The sequence below is a fragment of the Balaenoptera physalus genome (genome assembly GCF_965194825.1).
Source record: "Balaenoptera physalus genome assembly, chromosome: 4".
Classification (NCBI taxonomy): Eukaryota; Metazoa; Chordata; class Mammalia; order Artiodactyla; family Balaenopteridae; genus Balaenoptera; species Balaenoptera physalus.
In genome coordinates, this window is record NC_138891.1 from 76,466,608 (window position 1) to 76,487,576 (window position 20,969).

Sequence of the window (20,969 nt, forward strand, 5' to 3'; positions counted from 1 at the left end):
AGGTCTAGGGAAGAAAGTCAGCATCATCATTCCCTTCTGAGGAAATCCACCATGACTCATGACACTCCCTCCGCCTGGTGGTTATGCAGCTAAATTGTAGGGACAGCCAAAGATCAAACTTGCCAAAGATGACGTGTCAGTGTTACAAACAAAAAGACTAGAGAAAGGTTGCGTACGTCCGATAATACACTGACCTCAGGAGTCAATATCATTTAAAAAATGTGTCCTCCCCACCAAAATTCTCTGATTAATGAACTGAAGTTGATTTCTCAGATTTCTGGCCATATAGTCTACTATATTATAAAGAAACTCTTGTCTAAGGTAGATTAAAACCTACTGTTAAGGAAAGTCAGCTAAGAGATAAACAATCAAGTACAACATTAGATGCCACTCAGCCCAGTGGTCAGCAGCCTGATAAGGAAAGGAAGGGGCCAGTCTACCTTCAAGAGGATAAAATGTCAAATAAAATTGCTAGGGAATTTGACTCAGAGAAAGGGAAGGGGATTACAGCACCAGAGACAAAGGGTTAGTGACATCTTTCTCTATTTTTCCTTCTGTAAAAACAAAACAAAACAACTCAGAGAGAAAGGAGTTGTTGAATGGAATTGATATTTACTGGAGATAATCCTTGATTCTTCCCTTGTCTGGCTAGTTCTGTACTCATGGGAAAACTACTTTACTTCAATTACTTCATACATAAAGTGCATGTGCATTAGTGTGTGTGTGTAGGTGTGTTTGTGATTTCTCTCACTTATCTCTAAAATCCCTTCCAACTCTTAACATGCCATGGTTTCTCTTCAGAAACTGAGGTAAAGAAGAGAGTAGTAATAGAAATGATTCTCTAAACTGAAAAACTGCAGTCACGGCTTTCACACCAAGACACCAAAAGTTAGCAACAGTTCAAGGATAACTGCACCGCGAAGTTACTATTTACCACCTGGAAAGCTTGAGTAGGGAGCCACAGGGAATCCCGAGAAACATGCACACAGTCGCCCCCTGGTGTCAACAAGCTTAAATTACACGCTCATAATTTTGTTGTAAGCACCTCTGAAGCATAAAGTGAACGAACGTAAACATCAGTGTCACTAAACTATGAGTAAGGATCCATATTCCATTCCTTGGGCTGTAACTTTTCTACTGTCTAAATTTCCTGTAGGTTTCCTTCTGTGTATGTGTCTATCTGACTTATCCTTGAAGAGCCTACCTAGACTGCTTCGAAAGGAATACAAATCAGAGAGCCACGTCTATTATTACTTGACTCATTATCAGGAGCCAATGAGACTGAGTCAGAATGATCTCACACTTCAAGCTATCACAAGGCATTGTCAGAACAAGGTGAAATCATAGAGTGAGTGAGGCAGCTTGGGAGAAGCCGCCACGTTTCTTCCTACTGTCTTCCATTTCCTTTCTCTCTCCTAGGATAATTCTCTTAACCCTCTGCTTATCTAGAGTCTAACACATTAGCACTGCACCTTTGCCATCAACCCACCTGCTCCCCAGAAAGAACCTCCTGTTTCACCCATTCCCAGACCCTCTCTTCTTTTTTATTTTTTTCTACCGAAGAGGAAAACGTAATATTTACTTCCCAACCTGTTTTATGAGACAAGCATAACTTTGATCCCCAAATCTGACATGGACATTACAAAAAGGGAAAATTATAGATGGAGCCAACATAAAAATAGGATTGTCAGACCCTCTCTTCTTGATCAAACACACCTGTACGAGAACCATTCTTTCAGGGTTCTGCTCTCTGCTTGGCAATAACTATTAGTTCCATGCTGATATATACACTCAGATGGCTTTATGTGCCCTTTCTCTCAGAGAACACATGTAATTGTGGCCAAAAATACCTACATCCAAAAGAATGAGCCTAATTTGAGAATTTCTAGAACCTTGGCAGGGGGAGAGTTAAGGCAGCCTTTCAATGCCCTACATAAGGTGAGCTCTAAGACTGAAACCAGTGAGTTCAGGAAGGGCCAGCGCATGGACCCCATTCTGCTTGCACAGTGGGGAGCCTGAGAAAAGGGCAACTGAAAAGGGCAGGAAGGGAGGGACAAGGAAGGGAGAAACTAGGAGGTTTGTAGAAATAATGAGGCTTAGGGATGACTGGTTAAGGAAAGAGGTAATTTTACTCCATCACCTTCTCCTGCTGATTGGCTGTACCATTTGCACAGCTCTGGTAGCCATTGTGCTGATACAACTGATTGACCCCCAGAGATGCAGAAAGGAGCACCAATTCCACAGTATGAATAGCCCCTCCCTCATTCTGGAAATCATTTTTCTTTGGCATTGACTACTAGCTTTTATTTCTTAAATAAACACCATATCAGTTTAGCAACTGAAATAGAGGATGAAGCTGTTTTGTTCTTGAGGCCATTATGTCTTTTGAAGACTGATTTAGTTTTGGTTCCACAGTGGGTGAGTAGAGAAACATGTATATATGTGAGTGTCTGTGGCATTTGTGGTATGTGTGTGTGTACCTATTTGAGCAGGAAATAGCATGAAAGAATGATTTCACAGGGTTATAAACAAATGGAAATGGGCATTTAATTAAACTACCTAATAAAGAACTGAGGTTGATTATCTTGGCCACGTTCCTTAGTTAATTTGACTCTCATATTATGATTGCAAAAATATCTAAAAATGGATATTTTGAAAACCCAGCAACTGCAGCATTTCCATGGAAACACAGCAAGGAGAGAGAATTCTGTCTGGACAATCTCTGCAGAGCAGATGACACTTGCTACAAATGCCTTTTCCCTGGACAAAGAAAATGAGGACTTGGGTAAATGCTTCTCCCTATATCCTCCCCTAGCTCTCCAGACCAGCAAACAGACAGCTGGCCTCTTGTCCCCAGGCAAAAAGAAGATATTTGAAAGTTCAGCACAATTTGTACTAATAGCTGAGGTTCTGGATACTTAAGAAGGTTCCAAGCACATGTTTGTCTCTTCTCTTTATTATGTAGCTCTTCTCTCTAAGTAGGGATGGGAAGTTTTGTTTTTATAAAATAACATTTATTAAGATTGTTCCTGATTTTCAATTGAAAATATCATTGAAGAAAACTTATAAAACAAATAAAATATGCAAAGGAAAATTAAATCACCCATAACATTCTTAGCTTATTTGTATACTGCTTTCTAGTCTTTTTTCTATGTGTGTGATCAAAATTGAGGTCATGATGGATATACAGTTTTTTATATGTTATACCACAAGCCCTCTCTCATGCCATTAATGATCTTTGACAGTGTGATTTATAATAACTGTATAATATTTCACTCTATAGATTTACTATGATTTGTTTAATGAGTCACTTAACGTGGAATATTTAGATGGTTTCTAATTTATTCAAGGTTATTAATAACACTGCAGTGAAGTGGTTAGAAGGCTTTAACCCTCCAGACTCCTTTAGTCACCAAGAATTCACAAAGCAGGCAAATAGAATCAAGCAGACTCTTCAATCTGCAGAAGAAATGAGCTTGAAGGATATCTTCTTCATATCTTCCTTCAGTTTCCTCTCTGATCCTAATTAGAGTACATCTTTAGCAAAACTGAGCAGAAGATTATCCTTCCATTCACTCTATTTACTGTAAGAGAGAACATCCATAGCAACTCAAAATTCCCTCACAGACTTGTAGACTAGCAAACTTGGCTACTAATCTTGCCTTGAGTAAAATGCCAGAAGTTTGCCTATAGAGTCAAGAGGAAGGAGTCAAGAGTTAACAGACCCGGATCAGATAGGACCCACACTTAGCAAGTTTTGAGAGGTGGCGTGTCCTGAGAGGTATTAAACAGAATAGGGAAAAGAGCAAACTACAGAACTTCCTTCTCCATTAGCCCATCCAAGGATGCTGACTTCTGCCCTAGTAATCCATTTCTGCCTGCCATACAGGCTCTAGAGGAAAGGCCCCACAGGCAATTCAGATTCCCCACCTGCCCTCCTTTGTTTTCACTGTCTGTAGAGTTCAAGTCAAAGAACTGTAGTAGACGAACCATGTGACTGAATGGGCTTCCCCCTGCCTTTTTTTTTTTTTTTTTCTATTTTCTTTTTTTTTTTAGGAGAAATGACTAGCTTCTCATTGTCAAGTAAACCTATTCAATATTTATTCAGCATCACTATGTATCTGACACAGCAGTAGAAATATACAGTAGGATCTGCATCTACACATCTAAACGCACATGTGTACGCTCCATATGAGCACCTCCAATTTAACGAGGAAGCTCCAGTCACCTCAGTGAGATCCCAGCATCTCGACGAGGTAGGCACACAGTGCTCCTGTCCCGTCTGGGTGGGAAGTTGGAAGCCCCAGGGAAGAATTTCAAGGAAAAATGACGCCTGAGTTGAGTCCTCAAGTTCCTTATTAACCCTGCATTAGAGATGCTCTAAGAATAAACTTGGGGGGGAGTTTTCTGCTAGGAAAAAAATGGGTATTAGTATTGCACTACTCCATTTTGTAATAGTCATCATCATAATTATCACAAAGTAACAGAGAGTAAGTAATTTTCCCAAAGGCATACACAGCATGCTCAGTGAAGATCTAGATCTGGAAATCAGACTTCCCTGGCATCTAAGATCTTGCTGTACTTAACAGGTGTGTGTATAACACATATGCCTAAGTGTGTACATACATACACACGTCTTATTCTCTACTCTGCCTAAAAGGGGCCTCAGACAGACTAGTTTGGGGATGGGAAGGTAGCTGAGAGAAAACATGCAGATATAAAGTCCTGTGGGCTGGCCCCCGTGAGCATCCCCTCCACAATAGCCACTCAGAATGATGCTTTTCTTTCCATCCTGAAAAAAAAAAGTCAGAGTTTGTATGATCTGAGAGTTGCAGACCTCTTGAATAGAAAGAGCCTCACAATCACACATCCCTTTGCACCCAGGCAGGACTGCTCCTAATTTCTCTCATATTTTGAGGTCCCGAAGAAAAGAGACTATGCTACTTCCTGACCGCATCCTGTCTGAATGAATTCCCTGGTGGGGAAAAGTCCTCCAAGTCTCTGTTTCCTGGCCTTTATATGAAAGGCAAATGAGAAAAAGCATGGGCTTTGGAGTCAGATTTGGGATCAGTCCCTACATTTACGACATCCTCACTACAAGACCCTGGGCAAATTATAAATTTCTCTGATCTTTAAAATTAGAATAAAAAATGACAATGCTCACGGCTATCGACTAGACACACAAATAGACAGGCGCACTGTAGAGGCCCATCCCTTTTAGTTCCCTCTCCCTTTCTCCACCTGCTCCCAGTATCATGATGCTCCCTTTGGTACTATTTGATATGAATGTGGTTGTATACACGGAGCCACGGTGGGAAAACAAGTCTCAGATTTAAACAGGACCCCAGGCTTAGCAGGGTTTGAAAGCTCTCTGAGAAAACAGTGGTTAATAACTGCACCCCCGACTATTCCCGTGTGCCACACCCCCAGCCCTGGGAACACTTTGCTTTTCTCAGCTAAGAGCTACCCTCCCCATCAAGGCCCTGCTTTGGGGTTTGAAAAGGTAAAGAGGAAAAAGACGAGCAAGGAGAAGAAAGAAGAGCAGAGGACAGGAGGAGATACAAGAGGGAAAAAGGGGGGCAGAATGTGTGGTAGCAGGTAAGAAGAGCATGCGTGCAGAGTTTAGGGAGGTGGGTCAAGGCTCTGCTGCACTAGCAGCTCTGCAACCTTAGACAAGTTCTTTTCTGGGCTTCAGTTTCCCCATTTGAAAATATGTTCAATAAAGTCTGTAACATGCGATTCTCATGAGGATTACACGAGATGATGTATGTGTCTGACAACTAGTAGGTATGCAATTAGAAAACAGTACTACCTAATATATATTGAGTGCTTACAATAAACCAAATCTTTAGGCTAGGTAAATCACCTGTATCACCTCAGGCTTAATTTATTATTATTATTAATTATTATTATCAGTATCAAATAAAGAAGAAGAGGAGGAGAAGAAAAAGAAAGGAATCTTGAATTCACATTGGAACCATAAGGGGCCTTAGGGCCATTGAGTCCGACTGCATAATTTTATAGATGAGGCAACCCCAGGCCAGAGACACAGTGACTTGCACAAGCTCACAGGGTTCTACAGCAGCAGGATCTGGACTGGATCCCAGCCTCCTAGTTTCATGTACAGAAGGTGGGAGATGCCACTAGAAAGGGTTCCTGGGAGCCTCAGTCACCTTTGCAGGAGTGGCACTTCCATGGAAACTAACCTCTTCCACCACCTCCCTTGGCAGCCAATACCCTCACAGCCCTCACAAGGAACATGACTCCTGTTCATTCATGCTCCATTCTCTCACCCACAGGCTCAAAATTAAAAGAGAATACACATGCCTTTGGTTTCTGAGACCATTATTAAGAACTGGTGAGCCACAAGCAAGCAGAGAGCCAGGCAGGAAAACCTGGATTAAAGCTAATACCCTTGCTTTACAGACACTCATCAGAGAGTGGTCGTAGGTCCCACAGAGAGGAAGCAGAGCCAGCTTCACGGGGCTCCCCAGCCCTTCATCTGCCCGGGGAATTGCAGTTTAGAAAACATTATCTTTTCATGTTTATCTCTGATAGGCACTGCAATGATTTGCATTCATTCCCACCAAGTGTCAGAAAAGCCTGTGAAGGGGTAACAACCAGGCTTCTTAATGCATTTCAAATATCAAAAATCAACTTAATTAACTAGGGTACAATCCAACTTTAATTAATACTCCATTAAAATGAATTCTTGGGGGGAACACAAGCATGCACACACATAATGAGTTCAACTGCCAAGGGTGTTATTACAGAAGATGCCAAACGTGCCTCCTCACTGGCCACTTACTCAATCTCAGAGCGCCCCGTGTTAATCAGAACCGCAGAGCAACCGCACGTTTGCAACCCTCCTCCTCTCTATGGGCCCTTCTGCCCTGCCAACAATGCAACACGATCCATCCTCCCCTCTCCTGTCTCCACTTTGTGAATGATTCGGGGACCGGATTTAAGCCCAGCTGGCTTCCTCCTGCACGGAAGGCACCCCAGTCCCCCCTTCCTTCACTGGCTGTCACTCCACGATGAGAAAGGTGAGGACTATTTCACTTTGATAGCACCCCGTGGCAGACCTCATTAAGAAGATTTAATCCTCTGTTTAAAAAGATAATAAAATAAAAACATAGAACAGATTTGCAAACTCTGTTATGTTCCTTGCTGGTAGCAAAGATGATCAAAGTTCTGCAGGACTCTAATTTTTGACAGGAAACAGCAACCAAGAAAAATTGGGTGTGGGGTGGGAAGGGAGTCTCTGATCCTCTAATATTGCCTCTTACGGTGACTATTTCTATACCAGGGATCCCCAAATTCCTCCAGCTGCAGATTAAATGCTCTAACAGACTCTCCAAACCACCTGCCTTCCCAAGCCCCCTCCTCACTAGAGATGAGGAGGAAATTTTGCCCCATATTGGTAGAGACCTCAATACAGGTTATCAGGGGCAAACTGTTAATATCATCAACCTTAGGAGGCTAGTAATCCCCAGACCACCCAGGACCCCAGGCAGACGTCGGAGGCTAGGAAACTGCCCTGACCTTTGCCGGAACAAAGCAGCCCAGCCAACACCCCTCCTCCACTTGCTGCCCTTACCTCTTTGGTGTGAGTGTGGAAGGAGACGGACATGTCCAGCAGAAGCTTCCGCTGCTCCACCCTACGCACGAAGTCTTGGATGCGCACCTCCAGATGCCGAGCTGCCTTGTAGATCTCCTCCGGGTCACATTCCCCCGTCTGAGCCAGCTGCTCTGCCGCTTCTAGGAGCTTGTCCGCATTGGTGTAAGTATTCTGCCAGCAACGACAGTGAGGGAAAGTCAACTTGCAGTCACACACCGAGCTTCGCGCCTTCCCCCAGCCCACCCGGGCTGCCCAGAGCTGGAGCGCAGGGCGTGGGCGCTGAGCCCAGAGCTCCCTGATTTGGCACGGGGGAGCTCAGCGCCCAGCTCACCCGCCGCCTCTCAGCAAGCCAGCAGCCTGCCTGGCAGCTTGGAACAAGTGGGCACTAGCTAGGTGCCTTGTGCGTCCCTGGGATTTCTCCCAGGTGGGCCGTGCCTGGAAAGAAGCGAGGAGACACGCTAGAATCCCCATTTCTTGGCCGCGCGCCCTGACCCCCTACCCTTACGGAGATCCATCACTGCCCTCACATCTCAGGCTGTAACTGCCAGAGTTGGAAATACCTCATCCACGAAGATCGGCTGGGTTTCTATATGAGAACACCACGGAAATAATAACTGGGAGACTTGCTCGACTTTTCCCCCAAGTCTGTTGTAACTACTGGTGTTTATCTTTTGGAATGGAGCTATCTCTTTGGAGGGGAAAGGGTCAGCAACTCAGGGAACTGACAGAAGGAAGCAGCCACAGCCAGAGTGAGGAGATGCAGACTATTCCCTGTGCGCCCAGCGAAGGCTTAAAGCTTGCAGGAAGGTTGGGGATGAGTCTGGTGATTTTGTTTATCTTAAACTACCACATGCACACACACATTCACACATGCACACACTCACTCTCACACACGCTCTCCCCTCAACCCCTGTCTGTATTCTCCAGAGCAGTTTAAAAGGCAACCAACTTGTAATTATTGTCCATCAGGATGGAGTCACTGCCTCTGCAATACCTATATTCCAGTTATTACATATATGCCATGGATACAACTTGCCTCACTAGGCTTCCCTTAAAAAAGATCTCCAGACAGACCCTGGATTACAGTTGGTGACTCAGGTGTACATTATATTTCTTAATATCCCTATAGTGGCACAATGACCTACAGAATGGTGAACAAGTGGTTACTGGTGACTGTGTGAATCCGGTGGCAGAAACAGTCAGGATCGAATGCAAAGTGAGTGGAGAACTAGAATGGATTTTGGAGCAATGACTGTATGGTGCTTTACTTTGCCCATATCTGAAGCGGCCTCCGCTCCCCATAGAGTTCTTTAGACTCACCTGAAGACCTGGGTGTTAAAGGTTGAACTGTGTCCCCTCTAAATTCACATGGTGAAGTCCTAACCCCCAGTACCTCAGAATGGGACCCTTATTTGGAATCAGTTATTGCATATGTAATTAGTTAAGATCAAGTCATAGTGAAGTAGGGTGGACCCCTAATTCAATATAACTGCTGTCTTTCAAAAAAGAATGCCACGTGAAGAGACAGACACACACTCAAGGAGAACACCATGTGAAGCTGAAGGCGAGGATCGGGGGATGTGCCTACAAGCCAAGGAATGCCAAAGACTGCCAGCAAACCGCTGGAAGGTAAGAGAGAGGCATGGAACAGATTCTCCCTCATATCCCTCAGAAAAAACCAACCCTGCTGACACCTTGTTCTTGGACTTCTAGCCTCCAGAACTGTGAGGCGATACATTTCTGTTGTTTAAGTCACCCAGTGTGTGGTACTTTGTTACGGCAGCCCTAGCACACTAATACACCAGGTGGAAGACCCCAAAGACTGCTGACCCAGCTTCTTGATGGAACTGCAGAGGATGGGCAGGCTTGCAGCGAACACTTGTCATGGCCTCAAGGGATGCCAAGAGAGGCCCTAGCGGATCCTTAAGGAATGCCGTCTGACAAGCAACTGCCCAAGGTAAACACTGTCCCCAGAGCAGGTGAGATGGGGCTGGGGTTGGGAGTGGAGATGAAAAGGAAGAAAACTCCTTCGGCCCCACTTGGGGGATTCATGCAAAAACAGATACTTGTGAGAGGAAAGAGGCTTTGCCACTGAGTTAAGTAAGAGTATGTTGATTCTGGAAAGCAAATGAAGGAAGTACTCAGAGTCACGATGGAAATGCCGGGAGAGATGGGAAATGATAGGCAGGAGGAGACCTCTGGGGCTGTGGGCCAGGTTAAGGAAGCTTCTTAGCGGGTTGCCTGCAATTTCTAGTAAATATACCCGGAGCTGATGGGAGAGAGTTTTTTCAAGAATTTTTCAAATCTTTCACTTTAAACTTTAGGGAATCTCAAGAAATCCCACAGAAACCCTGAGGTTGTGACTTTGTAGTTTCTAGCCAATAAATAAAAATTTATGCCAAGCCAAAGCAAGCTTGCTTTCAAGTTAAGTTTGGGACCAATAAGAGGTAAATAAAAAGCAAAAGTGAAGTTTCTGCTGCATGTAAGGTGGACAACTTGTCCTGGTTTACCCAGGACTTTTCTGGTTTTAGCACTGAAAGTCCCGTGTCCTGGAAAGCCTGTCAGTCCTGGGAAAATCGGGATGGCTGGTCAACCTAACACATACCCAACACTGTAGGTGTCTCAGGAGTACAGATACATATACGATGTATATTGCCCCAAAGGAGAATAAAATCACCCTTGAGAGAAGTAATGTGACAACACATTAAACGGGGCAAGCGGCACAATAATTAGGGGTTAACGTTTCTTGGCGTGATATAGGTGCTAAGAAGAAAATGAGTGAAAACCAAATAATAGTAGCCAATAATGACTGAATACTTCTCACATGCCAAGGACCATTCTAAAGGTTCACATGTGTATTAACTCGTTTAATCTTCACAATAACCCTAGGAAGTCAATACAGCCATCAGCCCCATTTTACAGATAAAGAAACTGAGGCAAAAAGTATTTCTGGCTAAGGTCACATTTCTCAAAAGTGACAGAACCAAGATTAAAATCTTGTTGTCTGCTTTCAGAGCCCAAGCTCCAAACCAAACTACCCTATCAGATGAAAAGGGGCCTTGCACGCCCTATCAGATGAAAAGGGGCCTTGCACGCCATGCTAAGGTGTTTTGGTCCAAGGTAGTGGGAAATCACTGAACAGCTGTAGGTAGAAGAGAAGTATGACTGGGGTATAGTATCTAGAGACACTACCCTGCCTCTCTACAGATGAAGGCAGAAGCCTGAGGATGGGCAGGATTTAGCAGAGAAGGAGGGGTTTCTCATGGACAGGACTGTCTCTCTTTGGGCTCTGTTTATCCCATGCCACAGCTGCTCTCATGCTCGTGGTAATGATGTGTTTCCCTGGGTATCTCCCCAGGTACTGCTCTGTGTACCCCTTGAAGGTAGGTCCCATGTCTCACTCATCTCTGGTTCTTCATGCCAGATACCATGGCTGGTACACAATAGGCACTTACTAAATGTCTGTTGAACGAACAAGATTCAGAGATGGGAATGATCATGTCATGTCTGGATAAGTTGAGTCAACCTGACTAAATTGGAGAGTGGCAGGAAATCACATTGGATAAGGCAGGGAAGAGCTAGATAATGGATTTTATAGAGAGAGAGGGACAAGAGAGACAGGGGGGAGGGCAACAGGGTCAGCACTAAAAGCTGGGCTCCCTGCTCTACCCGCTACCCAGCCCTCCTCCCCATCACGACCAGAAAGAGCCTCTTAAATTCAGATCCAGTCACACCCCTCTTTCATGTAAAACTGTTCAGGGGCTTCCCACTGACTTCGGGGTAAAACAACTCAGGGTGCCATGCAAGGCCCTTCTTCACCTGACACTTGCTTTTTCCCTTCAGCTTCAACTCACATCACTCCCCTACAAACAGCCTGTGAAACAAATTGCTTACACTTCCGGAAACTCACAGCAATGCATCTTCCCCTGTGCTTCTGCCTGGGGTGTCCTTCCCCCACTTTTTTTACACGACCAACTCTTACTCACCCTTTAAGACCCAGCCCAGCCCAGGTGTCACTTCTTTCAGGAAGTGCACCCTGAGGTCCACTTCTCTCCCAAGGTTGGCTTAGATGCACTCCTCTGAGTTCCACAGTGACCTGTGCCAACTCCCTCCTTGGTACCTGCCATATGCTAATGCAAATGTTTGCCTTTCTCATCCACTTAGGGGCAGGTAAAGTCTTCCACATCTTTCCCTTAGTGCCTAGCACCAAGTAAGTGCTCTATAAAATTTTAGTGAATGAATGAATAATTAAAGAATACATTAATCCCCACCAATCCTAATATTCAATCCTTGGCCCTCCATCAACTACTTGGTATAAGACCTCACATGCTAGAATTCATGTTCAATGTTCAATCCCATTTGGTTTATCCTACCTCCTGGCACAGTCTTGAAACAAGAATGTGCTTACAGAATACCAACTAAAGTATTAACAGAGCAATACACTGATGCTTGTCATTGACACAAATTGGGGCAAGGATCACAATAGGCTTTTGCTCACCTTCTGACCAAATTAACAACAGTTTCTGCCCCAGGGCCAGAGTCCAACCTCACTATGAGTGCAGTTCCTAGGTATTCTTTGGTTCTCCAGCCTCCTACCCACTGTCTTGGGTTTGGCCCCTTGCTGACATTTCCTAATTGATGTTGCAAAAATGGGTTATGAGTGCGGGGATATCAATCCCTCAGCCCCTGGGGCTTTCAAGCAGAGCCTGTGGTAGCCAGAGCCCTGAGTCAGAGATTTGGGCCATACAGATGGCTGCACTTCCTGTTCTTCCCTCCCCCCCATGCCCGTGTCCATCAGGTAAAAGCCCTTATGTCGAAAGGCATAAAATCTCATCTTCACTTTATTGTGCTTCGCAGATACTGCTTTTTTTTTTTTTTTTTTTACAACTTGAAGGTTTGTGTCAACCCTGCGTTGAACAAGTCTATCAGCACTGTTTTTCCAACAGCATTTGCTCACTTCGTGTCTCTGTGTCACATTTTGGTAATTCTCGCAATATTTTAAATTCTTTCATTTCATTATCTTTGTTGATCTTTGATCAGTGATCTTTGATGTTACTACTATGACTTGCTGAAGGCTCAGATTATGTTTAGCATTTTTTAGCAATAAAACATTTTTAAATTAAGGCATATACATTGTTTTTTTAGACATAATGCTCTGGGCACACTTAATAGACTACAGTATAGTGTAAACAAAACTTTTATATGCACTGGGAAACAAAAAATTCATATGGCTCGCTTTATTGCCATATTTACTTTATTGCATCAGTCTGGAACTGAACCCGCAATATCTCTGAGGTATGCCTGTACCTTCCATTCCCGCTTTTGCAGCCTGCGCTCATTACTTTTTTGAAACAGAGCATTCTAGGATAACTAAAAACATGGGCATCCCAGCAATACAGCTGTGGTTTCAGACTTCTTAGGCTGAAGCAGAGGGACAGGAGGCCGGCTTTTTCAGGCAAGGTGTGGGAGAGGCAGTTAGTAAAAACATTTCCGGTGTTAAGAGTTGGCCTCCTTGATAATATGAAGTTAGCCCTCTTGGCCCTATGCTCTGGGGATGAGGAAGGATAAGGCCAAAAGTTACTCTTATAATTCAAAAGAGGCAGTATGGACTGAAGAACGTAACTATCAGAGGGCCAGGATAGAACTCCCCTCCTGATGATTTTCTTTCCAGGTTGCATCGTTGGGACCAATGAGCAGTGAGAGCAAAGCAGCAAAATGACACAAACACTAACAAAATAAAAGAGAGAGACAGACAGACAGACATAGAAGCACAGGCATTAGGTAGGCATATACTTATCTCTGGATCTTGACATTAGTGAATGCCAGGCAGATCAAGGTAATGCCATTTGAGTAGTACTTTACAGTTGACAAATAAATCTCTCTCACACTCCTTCCTTACCCAATCTGGGGCAGATCTACAGAGGATGCAACTGTGTATGAGGAGACTACCCAAGGCTGGAGGAAGAAGCACTTGAAAGGATTGGATGTAACAGTATGCAGTACTCTCACTGGGTGAGGGATAGTACCTGTTTCTACCAGTTAGACTGGAAAACCTTGTGATTCACAGGATATTGGGTAGAGTACTCAGATAAGTCTTGCCTCAGCTAAGGTAAATAACTAGCTCTAGACTGAGTACTTCTCTGGTCTTGCCTAACACATTTTTAAAAAAATTTTTATTGGGGTATAATTGATTTACAATGTTGTGTTAGTTTCAGGTGTACAGTGAAGTGAATCCATTATACATTTACACATATCCACTCTTTTTTAGCTTCTTTTCCCATATAGGCCATTACAGAGTATTGAGTAGAGTTCCCTGGGCTATATAGCAGGTCCTTATTAGTTATCTATTCTACATATAGTAGTGTGTATGTGTCAGTCCCAATCTTCCAATTTATCCCTCCTCCCCCTTACCCCTCAGTAACCATAAGTTTATTTTTTACATCTGTAACTCTATTTCTATTTTGTAAATAAGTTCATGTATAGCCTTTTTTTAGATTCCACATATAAGTGATATCATATGATATTTGTCTTTTTCTGTCTGACTTACTACACTCAGTATGAGAATCTCTAGGTCCATCCATGTTGCTGCAAATGGCATTATTTTGTTCTTTTTTATGGCTGAGTAATATTCCATTGTATATATGTACCACATCTTCTTTATCCATCCCTCTGTTGATGGACATTTAGGTTGTTTCCATGTCCTGGCTATTGTAAATAGTGCTGCAATGAATTTTGGGGTGCATGTATCTTTTCGAATTATGGTTTTCTCCAGATATATGCCCAGCAGTGGGATTGCTGGATCATATGGTAGCTCTATTTTCAATTTTTTAAGGAACATCCATACTGTCCTCCATAGTGGCTGTACCAGTTTGCATTCCCTAACACATTTTAAAAGAAAGACCTGAAAGGATCAAACTTTTTTCAAGTAACTTAACTGTGTCCCAGAACAAAGTTTAAGAATATTTATAAGAATACAGAAATATCCAGCAACTGACAGGTAAAATTCACAATGTCTGATATCTAGTAAAAAATTACCAGGCATACAAAGAAGCAGGAAAACATAACTTACGAGGCGAACAAAAATCAATCAAAACTGACCCAGAACTGGCATAGATGTTAAAATTAATAGACAGGTACTTAGAAATGGTTATTTTAACGATTTCATATGTTCAAAAAGTTAGGTAGAGAAACAGAAGCCATTAAAAAAAAAAAGACGTTACACTTCTAGAGATAAAAAACATACTGGATGGTATTAACAGGAGGTTAGATGCTGCAGAAGAAAAGATTACTGAACTTGAGAACACAGCAATAGAAACTACTTAAAATGCTGAGAACTGAATCACCATGTTGTACACCTGAAACTAACACAATATTGTAAATCAATCATACTTCAAATAAATAAACATATAAATAAAATGCTCAGAAAAAAAAAGAATTAAAAAAAACCTAAAGCATCAGTGAACTGTGGGACAACTTTCGGAAGACTAATATTCATGTAACTGAAATCCCTAAAGGAGGGGGAGGGAAGTAGAAAAGATATTTGAAGAAATAATGACCAAAAGTTTCCAAACTTAATGAAAACTATAAATCCACAGATCCAAGAAACTCAACAAACCCTTAACACAAGAAACACAAGGAAAACTACATCAAGGCACATAAAAATCAAATCACATCAAGTGGAAAAAGAAAATGAATTCTTAAAAGTGACCAAGGGAAAAAAGATACATTGTACACAAAGGAACAAAGATAAGGATCACAACAGACTTCTCATCAGAAATAATGCAATCAAGAAAACAGTGGAGCAACATCTTTAAAGTGAAAAACAAACAAAAAACCCCACCAACCAAACAAAAAACCTGTCAAACTAGAATTCTATGCCCAGCACAAATATTTTTCAAAAACAGAGGTGAAGCACAAAAACAGAAATATAGATCAATGGAACAGGATAGAAAGCCCAGAGATAAACCCACACACATATGGGCACCTTATTTTTGATAAAGGAGGCAAGCATATACAGTGGAGAAAAGACAGCCTCTTCAATAAGTGGTGCTGGGAAAATTGGACAGGTACATGTAAAAGTATGAAAATAGAACACTCCCTGACACCATGCACAAAAATAAACTCAAAATGGATTAAAGACCTAAGTGTAAGGGCAGACACTATCAAACTCTTAGAGGAAAACATAGGCAGAACACTCTATGATATACATCACAGCAAGATTCTTTTTGACCCAGCTCCCAGAGAAATGGAAATAAGAACACAAATAAACAAATGGGACCTAATGAAACTTAAAAGCTTTTGCACAGCAAAGGAAACCATAAACAAGACCAAAAGACAACCATCAGAATGGGAGAAAATATTTGCAAATGAAGCAACTGACAAAGGATTAATCTCCAAGATTTACAAGCAGCTCATGCAGCTCAATAACAAAAAAACGAACAACCCAATCCAAAAATGGGCCGAAGACCTAAATAGACATTTCTCCAAAGAAGATATACAGATGGCCTACAGACACATGAAAGAATGCTCAACATCATTAATCATTAGAGAAATGCAAATCAAAACTACAATGAGATATCATCTCACACTGGTCAGAATGGCCATCATCAAAAAATCTAGAAACAATAAATGCTGGAGAGGGTGTGGAGGAAAGGGAACACTCTTGCACTGTTGGTGGGAATGTAAATTGATACAGCCACTATGGAGAACAGTATGGAGGTTCCTTAAAAAACTACAAATAGAACTACCATACGACCCAGCAATCCCACTACTGGGCATATACCCTGAGAAAACCATAGGTCAAAAAGAGTCATGTACCAAAATGTTCATTGCAGCTCTATTTACAATAGCCAGGACATGGAAGCAATCTAAATGTCCATCGACAGATGAATGGATAAAGAAGATGTGGCACATATATACAATGGAATATTACTCAGCCATAAAAAGAAATGAAATGGAGGTATTTGTAATGAGGTGGATGGAGTTAGAGTCTGTCATACAGAGTGAAGTAAGTCAGAAAGAGAAAAACAAATACAGTATGCTAACACATATATACGGAATCTAAGGGGAAAAAAAAAAAAAAAAAAAAGGCCATGAAGAACCTAGTGGCAAGACGGGAATAAAGACACAGACCTACTAGAGAATGGACTTGAGGATATGGGGAGGGGGTGGGGTGAAATGTGACAGGGTAAGAGAGTGTCATGGACATATATACACTACCAAATGTAAAATAGATAACTAGTGGGAAGCAGCCGCATAGCACAGGGAGATCAGCTCGGTGCTTTGTGACCACCTAGAGGGATGGGATGGGGAGGGTGGGAGGGAGGGAGATGCAAGAGGGAAGAGAAATGGGAACATATTGTATATGTATAACTGATTCACTTTGTTATAAAGCAGAAGCTAACACACCATTGTAAGGCAATTATACTTCAATAAAGATGTTAAAAAAAAAAAAAAGATAGATGTAAAAAAAAAAAAAAAAAAAAAAACAGAGGTGAAATAAAGGCACTTTAAGGCATACAGAAGCTGAAAGAATTCTTCACTAGTAGACTTGCATGACAAGACATGTTAAAAGAAGTCCTTCAGAAAGTAGGAAAACAGTAACAGGCGGAAATACAGATCCACACGCAGGAATGAAGAACACTGGAAGTGCTCTTATATGGGTGACTATATAAGATTTTTTTCTTACTATTTAAACTCTTTAAAAGATAATTGAATGGTTAAACAAAAAGAGTAACAATGTAGTGTGGGGTTTATAGCACATACACAAGTAAAACATATGACAATGGCACAAAGGCCAGGAAGGGAGAAACAGAAACACAGTTGACCCTTGAACAACATGGGGGTTAATTCGTCCTCCATATCTGAGGTTCCCCTGCATCCATGGATTCAACCAACCATGGACTGTGTAGTACTGTAGTATTTACTACTGAAAAATATCTGTGTATAAGTGGACCTGAGCAGTACAAACCTGCACTGGGTAAACTGTACACAACTGTAAGGTTCCTGTACTATATGTAAAGTGGATAATATTACTTGAAGTAAACTATGATATATTAAAGACAAATACTATAAACCCTGAAGCAACCATTAAAGTAATTAAATAGTGATAGCTATTTAGCCAGCAAAGGAGATAAAATGGAATCATAAAAAATATTCAGTTAATCCAAAAGAGGAAGAAAAAGAGAAAATGTAACAAAGAATAGATGAAACAAATAGAAATAAATAAGATGACATTAAATACATCAATAATCACATTAAATAAATTGTCTAAATACCACAATCAAAAGGCAGAGATTTTCAGACTGGATAAAAAGGCAAGTCCCAAGTATACACTGTCTATAAGGAATGCACTTTAAATGTAAAGACACAACTAGGTTAAAAGTAAAAGGGTAGAAAAAAATATAGTATGATAACACTAATCAAAATAAAGCTTGGGTGGCTACATTAATATCAGACATAGTAGATTTCAGAGCAAATAATATTACCGGGGAAAAAGAAGGTGACTTCATAATTATAAAAGGGTCAGTTCATCAAGAGGATATATTAATCTTAAACATTTATGTACCTAATAACAAAGCTTCTAAATATGTGAAGCAAAAACTGATAAACTTGCAAGGAGAAAGAGACAAATCCACAATTACAGACAGAGATTTTATGCCCCCTCTCAATAATTAATAGAAAAGTAGGCAAGAAATTAGTAAGGATATAGGAGATTTGAACACTCTCAACCAACTTGATCTAACTGACATTTATAGAACACTCCACCCAACAACAGCAGAATGCACATTCTTTACAAGTGCTCACAGAATATTTACCAAGATTAATCATATTCTGGGCCATAAAACAAGTCTAACACATTTAAAAGGATAGGAGTCATAAAAGTATTTTCTCTGATCATAAAGTAATTAAATTATAAGTCAATAATAGAAATATCTCTGGAAACTCCAAAGAGTGGGAAACTAAATAACACACTTCTAAATAATCCAAGGGTCAAAGAAGGCCGTATCCATTTACCAGGTATGTACAGTATGTTAGGCATTGTGTTAGGCTCTTTATATACATTACATCTAAGCTTTGAAACCAATCATAAGATAGGCATTATTAATTTCATCTTACAAATGAGAAAACAAATGAGGCTCAGAGAGGTAAAGTAACTTGTTTGGAGAATGTTACAGAGCTAGAAAATGGCAAGCTGTGTTTCTGACTGCAACATCCAGGCTCTTTTTTCATTGAACCATGTATCTCTCTAAGACTCAATGTAAAATCTCCATCTCCTCTGCTTCTCTGTTACTTTACTCACTCTTATGCCTTTGATTTTCAAGTTATGACACTGTAATTGTTCATTTGCAACTGCCATTCTTGTTTGCAACAAACTTCCAGTGTGTACATGTTGACTTCCAGAGAGAACTGAATTCTCCTTGGAGGAGAGAGTCCTATCTTACTCGTCTTTTCTATCTCAGCTACGCAATATACCTGCCAGCACAGGGCTCTGCTCTCAATAGGCACTCAACCCCAAAACTCTGCAGCCCAGCGTCTTGTCAGCACTAAGCCTTGGAAATGCACGTTTACCTTATCTCCTGATGTAGCTAGTCCTGAATTTAAGGATAAGTAGTGATCCAAAAGTTCCTTTGTTAAGACTCTTGCTTAGCAGTGGGAGTGTGTTTTCCATGTAAATGGGAGTTAGAGCCTCAGGACAAAGTAAAGAAATTCAGTTGAGCACATAGCATATTTAAAATACAGTACTGATATAGCACATCATGTACAATCAGCCAGAATTTATAACTAGGGTGATACAGGAAAATGCTTTCCAGTTTTCATCCTGAAGCATCAGGCACATATTTCTCCATCATCTGCTGGCTCTTGCAGGGGAAGAAGGGATGAACTCTGACAATGGCAAAGAGGTCTTTGGTGGGAAGCAATAAGATGGAAAGGAGGAAACTACTTGGCATCAGTGATGGGTTAACCCACCATATTATATCTGCTGGAAGGACATCTTCCTAGGTGTCCTGAATAAGGGAACAAACAATAGTTGCCTCCATTAGGACCATCTGTATGTCCAAACAAGGAGTAACTAATGACTAGTCCTAATCAGATGCTCCTTAAATTGGAGACTGTCTGTACAAATCTGCTACAAATCTACTGATTGGGACTGATACCAAATATAACTACTGTAGCTGCCAATACCTCCCAACACAAATAGTCTGGGAGCTGAGATTATCTCTGGGAACCTAAATGCTGGCTTTATCACATTTACATATACAATCACCACCCTGTCCCATTCCCACAAACATCTCTACTTTCTGGAGAGCATTTTCCTCTCTGTATCTAAAATGCTTCAACACCTTTTCCTATTAACAACAAATGGTGTATTTTTCAGAGCTCCACATTTTTTAAGTAAAGTTGTATTTCCTACAGTCTGACTTTTACGTGTTTAAGAATGTACCCAGGCTGAGGGATTCCGAGAAAAGAAGAGCAGTTGTTCTTTGCTAGGGTGTTCTCCTTTACCGATTTTCTCTTTCCTTCTAATCCTCACTAACCCTCTTCATTTACATGCTATGCTTTAAAGCAACTTCAGTGTATTTTCTCTCAGCCGCAGGCTGGAAGCTGAATATCTGGGCACTCTCAGGTAAGACAGCAAAATAGATAATGAGAATTAACTATTAGCATAGTCTAATAATAAAAAGTAACACTTTGTTTCTGGACCAAAAGGCAGGGTCAATCCTAGAGGTTGCCAGTACAAGTTACAAAATATGATTTGACAGAAAATACCAAGTCCAGCTTGTAAGAAAGGACCAGCCAGATTCCAGAAGATGTGGCCACCCCTAGGGGACTGAGACACAAAGCAAGGAAGGACTTTCTCCTTGACCCTACCCACCTATGCCTCCAGGGCATGGAGAGCAGTTGAAGGCAGAGACTGGGCCAGGCCTGATGCTTAGACTGAACATAAAGAAGATGGTGCTTATAGGAAGGGGCCTAGAGGCCAGAGGTTGGCCCAGAGTTACAGGCTGGGGCTAAGGAAAGAGTCCTAGGGAGCTGAGCAATTAGGAGATCAAAACCAGGAGAGTGCTGTGCAGACGCAAAGCTCTGAAGACTGCAGAGGGAAGCATTTAATCCTCTTCCCACCGAGCAAGTCCCAGATGCAGCCAGCTGGCATCCATATTGCTGCTGGGAAACAACCCACTCTTGGAAATTAATAATACAGTCTCCACCCTGGCCACTCTTCCTCTTCCCTCCTTCCCCTCACTCAGCTCAAATTGGCAAAAAAATGAAGGGGAACACGTAACCACAAGAGAAGAATGAGGACAAAAATACTTGAGAAGTGAAGAAGGCAGACCAAAGTGTTCAG

General features: G+C 41.7%; 1 protein-coding gene and 1 long non-coding RNA gene across 10 annotated transcripts in view; one reads left to right on the forward strand and one right to left on the reverse strand.

Annotated features, from left to right (window-relative positions):
• The window catches only part of KALRN (kalirin RhoGEF kinase), a gene marked incomplete at its 3' end in the record, with an annotated part of 654,541 nt that overhangs the window by 307,716 nt on the left and 325,856 nt on the right, over positions 1–20,969 (reverse strand). For all 8 annotated transcript variants that reach the window (XM_082458482.1, XM_082458476.1, XM_082458483.1 and 5 more), the window contains one exon: positions 7,601–7,792. In XM_082458482.1, the coding sequence (XP_082314608.1) occupies positions 7,601–7,792 (192 nt within the window). The remainder of the gene's footprint in view (positions 1–7,600; positions 7,793–20,969) is intronic.
• LOC309659237 lies at positions 7,810–17,182 on the forward strand. 2 transcript variants are annotated; one of them, XR_014262689.1, is made up of 3 exons: positions 7,810–8,837; positions 9,130–15,527; positions 17,115–17,182. It is a non-coding gene; the product is annotated as an uncharacterized lncRNA (long non-coding RNA). The 2 variants fall into 2 exon arrangements; XR_014262690.1 differs by lacking the exon at positions 7,810–8,837 and having other exon boundaries at positions 8,951–15,527.